At 43.4% G+C, this 10,137-nt stretch overlaps 1 protein-coding gene across 1 annotated transcript; it reads right to left on the bottom strand.

The window, feature by feature from the left end:
• Positions 1-2,188: 2,188 nt before the first annotated feature.
• On the bottom strand, positions 2,189-7,702 carry LOC129332357 (dual specificity protein phosphatase 13-like). Its single transcript, XM_054983436.1, has 3 exons — positions 7,524-7,702; positions 5,222-5,439; positions 2,189-3,225 (listed from the first exon to the last, which is right to left on the bottom strand). Exons 1-3 carry the CDS (start codon positions 7,688-7,690, stop codon positions 3,023-3,025), a joined length of 588 nt encoding a protein of 195 aa, XP_054839411.1. The 5' UTR covers positions 7,691-7,702; the 3' UTR covers positions 2,189-3,022.
• Positions 7,703-10,137: the final 2,435 nt, after the last annotated feature.

Raw genomic sequence — 10,137 nt, 5'->3', positions numbered from 1 at the left:
GGAAACTGTCACTGCAGAACCCGGCTGAAGTTTCTTCTGCCCCTCTTCCTGACATCTGACTGTTTAAAGCAGGTGCCATTTCTTGAAATGCGTGTGACTTAGTAGACAGGGGAACAGCCTCTACTGATACACCAGAAAGAACCTCACGAAACAACTGTGGAAATAGTGTATCTGAGCTTTTCAGAGAGGTGTTTTACGACTAGGGAATAAATAAACCACTCTACTATAAAGGTTATCCCAATTCAATAGCCACAGACCACAGCCTGCAAGGAAGCACAGAGCTAAGCTACAAGAGACAAATTACACGAGGAGGAGCACTTGAAGGGAGTTGCAATGTTAGCCGGGAAGCTGTTTTTAAAAGAGATCTGAAGGCTTTGTCAATTTCCCCTCTCTACAGAGTCAGCAAAAATCCCTCCTCAGAGGGTTAGTTTATTTCCTCTTAGCCTCTTAGAAGGAGAGGTGAAATTGAGGGAGCCTTGGGGAGGCAAAGAGGAAATTAACAATCCCTCTGAGCAGTGGTCTCCTTGGCTCTGTAGAGAGGAGAAATTAACAAAGCCTTCCGATCTCTTTTAGAACTCAGCTTCCCGGCTAACATTGCGACTCCCTTCACGTGCTCCTCCTCATGTAATTCGTCTCTTGTAGCTTGGCTCACAGAGGGAAGCATTTGGAGACCCCTCCCCTCTTGGATCCTGTAAGTTCTCAGAAGCTTCAGCAGGTCAATTGACCCTCCCCCAGTTTCCTTTAACTGACACTCATCTGCGCCCAACCTTCTGTGCCTCCAGGAGCAGACTCAGTTCTGATCAAGCTGTTGAGGGATTCCCCCCTTCTTTTCTTTGGGTTAACTTTCAATGTATTTGTCTGTGTACTTGGGAGGCCTCTGGGTATGTAGTGAGCCCTATCTAATCTGTAGCTAGCCCTGTTCTGCTGCTGTCATGATTGGTATGTAACAACAAGACTAAGAGAGGCACTCAGGGAAGCAATGCAAGGATACAAACCTAAAGACTTCCCTCACTCTAATCACAATACAGACAAGTATGTAAACAATAGAAACAATTAAATACAGTGCAGACGTCTACAAAACACAAACACCCACTAGACCTATATCATATAAATCACTATATAAATAAAGTCATAACAATAAGTATACAACGATGAAATTTCCATACAAATACAATAACATGTGGTCATCCAGTCCTCAATTAACAAATGGCAACCAAACTCCAATTTAAACCATATACAACGTATCCATGTAAATAAATATTCCAAATAGCAAGCCCTTAGTAGGGAAGACCTTATTCACAAATGTCCGTTCCCGAATGCGTATTGTTGTAACCAGCTACTGCTTCCAACACGTCCCCAAGTAGTAAAGACTGTAGTGTAAACGGTGGACATGCTCCGGTGGGTTGTAGCTGGGACTCCGCCCAACAAATTGCTAGCCAATCTGTTTTGCAGCGTAGGCTTCCTTAGGGGCAACAATGCAATATGGAGAACGTCTAGGGTTCATCACACTAGTCTGATCCGGTCTGGTGACAGCGGAAGAGGCATCCATCACAGTGTAACCACGTGTCCTACAGAGTCAGTTTGCACTCGCAGCCAAAAAGATAAGATCTAAGGTGGTATTGAATGAGGCTGTTTCGTGATTCCTGGGATAGTGTGGTATACTGTACTGTTTTAATTAATTTTAATTAACCTTTTTAAACTGTGACACTGGATTTAACTGTTTATTAGTTGATGTCTGGAAAATCTGTGACGGCCTATGGCTATAGACAATAAAATCTTTGGTACTTTGTTACTTTGGGTATGTGTCACAGGTGTGGTGTGTAAGTGATGGCGGCATCCCTGGGAACTGCTGAGATCTTGTGGGAGTTCAAGAGGGTTGGAGCCCCCAAAGGCAAGGGAAGGTGGGTTGATGAAGACATATTAGCTCTTGCTTCTCAAGCAGAAGAGAGCAGAGTAAGAAGAGAGGAGGTGGAGGAAGAGGAGGGTGAGTCAGTAATACCCCCTCCCATCTGTGGTCTGTGAGATGGTACATGGTGTCCCTGCTGGTGAGGACCCGCTGAGCTCAGGCTGGTAGTTTCCACGAATTTGTCTTGCTTGTAAAAAAAAAAAACTTGCTTGTAAAAAAACAATGATGAAGACAAATTAGCATAAAAAGTATTCATTGGCATTGTTTAATAACCTGGCCCTGTTGTGTCTAACCACCCCCAATCCAAAAACACAGTCATCGAAATAAAACCTGACATACAATCAACAAAATCATAACATATAGCAGCTATATTTAAAAACAGATCATACCAATAGAAAATGTACTACTATTACCAGCCTCCTCCAAGCTCTCTGGAACAAACCATTTAAAAGATTTCCACAAGGAGAAGAGACCTAATTTTCCTATAGAGGGTGTTCCGTGTTCCAGGGGCCACCACCAAAAAGACCTGTCCCTTGTGGCCATCAACAGCCTCAAAGTACAACATATAACAGGTCCTCAGCTGATAATCTAAGTAACCAGGCAGGTCCAAAATAGTAGGTGGCCTATTAGATCCCCAACCTCTTTCTGCTAATATGGTTGCCTTCCTAAAATGACTATGAAGAGCTAAGTTTTATGAAAACATTCCAGGAGATTTAGAACGAGAGGAGGCATGAACTGAAATATGAACCGAAGTATGTCATGAAGCAGGCCGGTTTGTGGTTTGTGAACTGGTGGTTCATGGGAGCTCATTTCTCACAAACTGTGATGAATTTTAGCCTGGTTCATTTGGTTTGTGTTTTGGTTCGTCACTGCAGACAGCCTGGTGCCAATCAATCAGTTTCCTAGGCAACGGAGGGGGGGATAGGCTCTCTGCAGACCTTCTGCTGACCTGCAAGTGATGTTTTCACAAACTGAATGAACTGGTTCATGAACCAGGGCCAGTTCGTGAGAGTTCGTGGTTCATGAAACACGACGAACCACGAACCACATGGCTTGGAATTTTCCCGGTCCATGCCCATCTCTATTTAGAACTTTAAAAGTACTCTCTTTTTCTGTTCATTTGCTTTGTTTTGTGCATCTGAGCTGAATGTCCAAATTTCTCAGTTGTTCCTGAAAGCCTCGATTGGGGAAAATCCACCGATGTTTTTTCACTGCCTCAATCGCTTCAATCAAAGAAAGATGGTGGTAGATCATGAGGTATGCCAGCACCAAGGAAGCGGATCGGCTTATCCCAACTGCACAGTGTACAAAGATTTTGGCTGCCAAAAGAAACAAAATGTCAGCAACTCTGTAAAGACTATCTTCTGAATTAAAAACTCCCTTAAAAGAAAAGAATACAACAAACAGCCGTTGTTCCTAACCCCAGCAGATGAAACTTAGGAAGCGAGTAAAATGAAAGCCAACTCTTGAGTTTATCCCCATTTTCACCCAAGCTGTGGGACCTCAACACATTGGCTCTGTTAGAAGAAAGGGTTACAATTAATGGCTGTTCTTCGTAGCCTCAGCTGATGAGAATTAAGTAAGATCAGGGCTCATTTCGAGGGGGAATGCACAGGAGTGCAGTTCCAGCAGTTCCCCAAAGAGGTCACATGTCAGGTTGCCCCGCCCACCTGACTCTCGGCCATTTTGGGCCTATTTCAGCCTGGATTGGGCACTGACGGGTGGTGGATCACTCTCCCGCTCATTAACGGCCTGATCATGACCATTTTGGGCCCCTTTTCAGTCCCTTTTTGCCATTTTGGGCCCAATTTCAGCCCTGAATGGCCAGGATTGGGTCCAAAACAGCCAGAATAGGTGATGTCACGGGGTGTGGCATATGCAAATCAGTTATACTAATGACACACTTCCAGTGATGGCAAGAGGCGTGGCATATGTTAATGAGTTATGCTAATGAGTTCCTCCAGCTCTTTTTCTACAAAATGACCCCTGACTAAGATGCACCCAAGTTGTGAGCCCCCAACCCTACAGCTACTTTTGGTAGCAAGGGCCAATGATAAACCTCTTCTCCATTGATTTTATTTCATCTTTCGGCCAAGGCATTTATTCTAGAGGGCATTCCAACATGCTGTAGCAACAATTTCCACATGATAATTATTTCCTGCACAAAGTATTTCCTCTTCTTATTTCAGAACATGTTGCCAAACAGTTTAATTGAATTACTGAGCATTAGGGTTTTCTACAAGGCTGAGTAATTTCTCTGTGTTTCTTCCTTCAGCACTGTCACTTTATAGATATCTAATAAGCTTCCCACCCCAGTTGCCTTCTCTCCTAATCTGCTACTTAAGTTGTTCTTGATAATAAGGGAGCTAGTGTGGTATAGTGGTTAGAGCTTCAGCTAAGATCTGAGAGACTCAAGTTCAAATCCCCACTCCGCCATGAAGCTCGCTTGGTGACCTTGAGCCAGTCACACACTCTCAGCTGAAGCTACTTTGTTGTGAAGGGAAAATGGAGGATTGGAGGAGGATGTAAGCCACTTTGGGTCCCCGTTGGGGAGAAAGGCAGGGTATTTCTGTTACGTGAAAATGACACTTGGGCCATTTCCACACACATTGAATAATGCACTTTCAATGCACTTTAGCAATCCTTTGGAAGTGGATTTTTTGTTCCACACATGGAAAAGCAGTTCCAAATGTTCACTAAAGAGTATGGAAAGTGGATTATCCAATGTGTGTGGAAGCAGCCTTGGTGTTTATTTCCAGCCTCTTTTCTAATAATTGCTTTTTCCTCTGCTGAAAAGCCTTGAGCTGATGTTTTTAGTGACCTTTCTCTTAATTGCTGCAAAAAAAAAATCCTAGTTAGTTACAATAAATTAACCCCCATCGGTGTATTTGCAAAGTTAGGAGGCTGGTTTTTTTAGTCGAAAGTACATTACGTGCTTCAAATTTACATTGCAGCTCATCTGCCATCCCATTGCTGCATTAATCCAGCGGGAGAGATCTGTTTGGAGTTCGACATGGTCTGCTTGGGAGTTTCCCATCATATTATGAGTAACCTCCACATCGATGCCAAATTAGTAAGTTAAATAGCACTAGACCCAATATATATATCCTTGGAGAATCCACTGGAAATGCAGGGTTTCAGCTAAAAACCTTTCACATGACCTTACCTACTACCTTTTAACTGGAGATGCCAGGAATTGAACCGGAGACCTTCTGCCTTTAGAGCAGATGCTCTGCCCTAGCCCCTTCCTTTCCCCTCGGAGAATTGCTCAGCTATTTATGTAGCATCAACTATTGCAAAGTAATGATTCCGTACCTCCTGGGGTGTTCAAGGCTTTGTGTATAAATTCTGCTGCCGGGTAAAAATACGGGCTTATATCAAAATCTGGAAGGTCATGGGCTGGTACTCCGTAGTATTCAATGGTGGTGCCATAAAAATCATGGGGCTCATGGCAAAATATTGTGCCATGAGCTGCATTTAAAATGTGGCTGATGCCCATCTTCCATAAACCAAACCGGCTATGAGCGGAAATGCTAAAAGAAAAGGAAGACAAAAGAAGTTTAGCGGGGAAACAAAAGGCTTTTGTTTGCCTTAAAGGTTTTTTGCAAGTCTTTTCTACAATTTGTGTCCAGATCCATTCGTGTTCTACAGGGAACTTCTAAGAAAAATCCACTTTCCCACTGTGAAAAGGAGAATTCTGCTCTAAACGGACTCAGCAACTGGGAAAACTTTTCTGTATCTCCAAAGAGCCAGTTTGGTGTAGTGAGTAAGAGCAGCAGGACTCTAATCTGGAGAGCCGGGTTTGATTCCCCACTCCTCCACTTAAAGCTAGTTGGGTGACCTTGGGTCAGTCACAGCTTCTAGGAGCTCTCTCAGCCCCACCCACCTCACAGGGTGATTGTTGTGAGAATAATAATAACACACTTGGTAAACCGCTCTGAGTGGGCATTAAGTTGTCCTGAAGGGCGGTATATAAATCGAATGTTGTTGTTGTTGTTGTTATTATTATAAACTTTTATAAGGTCCTCTATTTTGGTTAGGTGGTGTGCCCACAAGGCAGTGGAGAAAGAGTTAAGATAGGGATTTACCTAACTGGGTGCTCTACCATACAACAACAATAAAACCCCTGTACATTAAAACTAGATGTCAGGGAGAACGATTTTAACTTAGTCTTCTCCCTCACATACTTTCAATGTGGAGGGGATTTTTTTTTGTATGGTTAAGTGCTCAGGCATGTGATCATTTCATAGAGTTGCCAATAAGGTAGCCAGGTCCCGGCACTCACCTTTCTTGGCATGTTTGTGTATGAGCACTTCCAGGACAGCGGGGCGACATCACTTCCGGGAAGTTATGTTATCAAGCATAACATGGCCATTGCCACACTACTCACCTTCAATCAGAATGCCGCGGAATGTTGTAAAAAACCCCTGGAAGATAGCATTTTCTCGTGCGAGTTTTGTGTGACCGCGCAAAACTCGTGAGAGAAAACGCTATCTTCCAGGTTTTGTTTGCAATGTTCCGTGGCGTTCCGATTGAAGGTGAGTAGTGTGGACTCGGCCCCTGATAACATGCTTTGCAGTGGGCTAACCAGGGCCCCAAATGGGCCCACTTTGGCCCATTTGGGACCCTAATCAGCCCTCTGCGATGGTGGTACGATGACATCGCTTAAATCCATTAAATCTTTCCACATTTTTTAAAAGCAGGAAATGGCTTGTTAATGAAGATGTTACTTTCCATTATACAAATTCTGAAAGGAATTCTGCATACACAAAATGAAAGAGAAACTTTATAAGTAATTAACTGGATAACACCCTTCTGCTACCGATTAGAATACAAGAGAGAGTCCCACTGATTTAAAGGGATGTGTTCATGCTTGACTGATATTCCACTCTGCTCATGCAAAATTGGAACCCACTTTCTGTGAATTGAGCAATGCAGAGATTGTCCACAAATTGCACAATTCACATGAGACAATGCCCACTCATATTGTGCTCCCGATATGTACACGTGGCAGGCTCCTGGTTTGCTTAAATAAGATGTAATGGAACATTTGCAGAGGGCTCTACTCTCCTGGCTTTTCATAAATGATGCAAAACCGAACTATTCAAAAAGGCTTTTTACTCAAATGGGAGGGCTGTATTGTAGGGAGGGGGTCTCAGATGCTTCGCTAATGAGTTAGGGACCACAGACGTCATCACTATATTGCCTTACATATTAGCTGCTGCTTTAAATATGTACTCCTATGTACCACCAGTGCTCCATGTTGTCTAATGTTAGTCCTAGAATTGATTATGTTCTGCTTCAGTATTTTTTCTACTCTGTATTGGATTCTTGCTAATACTATGTCTTTTAAACTTGTATCTGTTTACCCTATGGCACTGTTTATGGAAATGCCCTTGATGCTGTATTGAAATGTACTTGATACTGATTGTACTAATCTCATACTGTGTAATGACATAAATAAATAAATATAGCTAATCAAGTCACATAACACAGTGTGCTTGCCTTGGAAGTAATATTAATGCATAAAATAAAAATCTGATGTTGCAGTAATTATGTTGCAAGAAGGAATCCTAGATATCTGCTATACTGCCCTCTTCTATAGATATATACTTACTGATCTCCTAAGAAAAGGTTAGGCCACACTTCGTCAACATGGTTACAGGAAGATCTCCCTGTGTTGAGGAGCTCTTCTAGCTCTTTAACAGTAGGGGTCTCAGCTAGGCGTGCTCTGGAGCTTTCGGGGTCTTCGGACAGCAGCGTGTCCTCTTCAGCCATCGTCATAGAAGCGGCAACTGTCTGCCCTCTGAAACCTGAGAAAGTGACCCGGGTCTGCTTGTTGAGACTCCGCAGCTGAACATAGTGAATTCACTGAAGACGGGTCAGAACAGGTGCTGGTGGGCAGCAGGGAAGCCAGTTGCCTGTTCAAGGGAGAGGGGGGGCAAGGAGGAGCATCATTGCAAGAGAGAGGCTAAGAAGTGTACGGGCGGGGGGGGTAGAAAGAGCATTTCTGCCAGAGAGGGGGTGCCACATCTCTTCTCCGGGGACCGAATTTCCTACTCTGAGCCGGCACTTTTTAAAAAACACCGTCTCCCTGATTCCAAGATCCAGCCTGCTTTCTCTCTGCATCAGGGGCTTTAAAGCTGGGAACGTGGAGTCATAAAGTAGGGTGGAAGCTCCAAATTGGTTAAATTCCAGAATGTAGACAGAACTCATCCAATGGATGAAATTCACACAAGCTCCCAGCGCAACTCCTTTCACTGCCCGCTCTTCTTTGCAGTTTCCTGAGGCTGATTTCCAGGGAATTATAAAAAAGAATAAGCCTTGAGCATAGAATGAGTCACCCAGGATCCTAAATCTATTTTGCCAAAATGGGGAGTCATTGTGTCTAATACATTCCTGGGGAATTTGAACGCTACAAATGTAAACTAGTTTTTAACCCATCAGTGTTCCTATAGGAAGTGGAGTGGGGATTTGGGGTGGGGGGAGATATTCGCCTCTTCTCATAAAACTGAGAAAAGCCTTTGCAATGAAGCTCGTTTCAAACTAATTTAAATTTGTGGCCCCATTTAACACTCTCTGCTTGGAGGGGGCCTTTTTGAATATCTGAAATCTTTATTGTGTCGCCTCTTTAATTTTCTTTGGTATCTTCTTTTGGTATCTTTAACTTTTCCTTGGATTGCATGCGCTTTGTTGTCCTTTTTCTTGCATTCATCGTGACACAGTTGCACAATGAACAATGTTCTCTGCATCATATTGTGTGGTGCATTATAATCATTCCTCGGGCCCTGATGAACACAGCTGTAGTATAGCCCTTGCTCCTCACTGCTCTTTCCCACTATTTTGCAGCATCAGATCTCTCAGGGAACTCCATAAGGAATCTTTGGTTGATCCCATGGTGATTGTCCAAGCATTTCACCATCCATCAGCCGGTATTAGTGAAAGAATCCTACCATTGCACTGCCCAGGGAGTGGGAAAGTGGGATAGATAAAACCGTTCACTACAGCTTCCAAAAAGGATAGCGCTCAGCTTCCTGAAAAGTTTCCCACTTCTCTCTGACAACATTTTAATCCTATTGAAATCTCCCTGGATGTTCATAGCCTATGACCTGATCTTCTTAACGGGAGAGCCTGCAGATTTAATTTGAGATGCATGCGTGCCAAACAGACTCTCTACCGTTAAGCCACAGCCCCTGCCCAGTTTGGACAAGAGGGATATCATCATAACTTTTCACAGTGAGCGTGGAAAATGTCGAAAAACTTACATGGACAGCATGCAAAACAAAGTTTGGGTGTTTTGTTCTGTCTATAAATTTCAAATTGCAGGCTCGTTCAGCCTCAGTTTCCCTTCAGCCTTAATCTAGTTTTGTTGTTCAAAACCAAGCTCCCAAGATGATATCATCCGAGGGTTGAAATCTGGCCAGATTTCAGAAGAATCCAATGAATTACATCTGAAATGCAGCAATTTAAGCGTTGTGGTGCAATATTTCTGTATCTGTGGCCAATTTTGGTCCACCCAAAGCATACCTAGAACTTTTTATGCTGGTTTATATTACAGAATTCTTGCCATCGTTGGTTTGGGGGAAAAAACCCTTGTGTAAGTTATGAGGTTGTATGGCACTCATTTTAATCAATGAGAACTAAAGTAAAGCGTAAGATATTCAGTGTGAGTTGACTACAAAGTCCACAAAGAGCTTTGCACCACCCGGCTTTGTGCCATCCTTGCTATTCGTGAGAGAGAACAGCCTGGAGGGTGAAAAACACTCAGAAGTTCCAAGCCAAGGAGCTTCGGGGCTCTGAAATGTTTGCAACGGTGCTCACTGCTGGCCATAGCTGCACGAAGGAAATCATCTTTGATTCTGGAGATAAACAACATGCATCCCTCACAATTGTCCTCTATGTCCTTTGGGGAAACTGTGACAGGAACCAAACCTTTCCAAACCTCTTCTCACCATCACAAGAGATCAGCACAAACGATTCTTAGGGAGGAACTAGGCAGCTCAACCAAACTGGAATCACCATTCAAGGCATTCCTGCCAGAAGCACAGAACTACTACAGAAGGTAACCAATGAATTCCCCAAGGTGTTCTCAGACGAAGTGGAAGGAAAAGAGTTTGTAAGTGTTGTTCCATCTCCATCCAGCTGTTACATCAATTCAGTTGAAAATTCATTTACTTACCACATTTATACTCCATCTTTCTCACCAAGGGGGATCCAAAGAGGCTGACATA

Source organism: Eublepharis macularius, chromosome 6 (assembly GCF_028583425.1).
Source record: "Eublepharis macularius isolate TG4126 chromosome 6, MPM_Emac_v1.0, whole genome shotgun sequence".
Lineage (NCBI taxonomy): Eukaryota > Metazoa > Chordata > Lepidosauria > Squamata > Eublepharidae > Eublepharis > Eublepharis macularius.
The sequence above is the reverse complement of the archived record's forward strand: the minus strand, read 5'-3'. Positions and strand labels throughout refer to the sequence as shown.

Bases quoted from the DNA above. Each gene is read 5' to 3' on its own strand.
- LOC129332357 (XM_054983436.1), bottom strand. From the start codon at position 7,690: ATGACGATGGCTGAAGAGGACACGCTGCTGTCCGAAGACCCCGAAAGC. The intron at 5,440-7,523 runs GTAAGTATATAT...CTTTTCTTTTAG, and splicing joins AACCTTTTCTTAGGAGATCA to CATTTCCGCTCATAGCCGGT. The intron at 3,226-5,221 runs GTACGGAATCAT...TTCTTTTGGCAG, and splicing joins AGCCTTGAACACCCCAGGAG to CCAAAATCTTTGTACACTGT.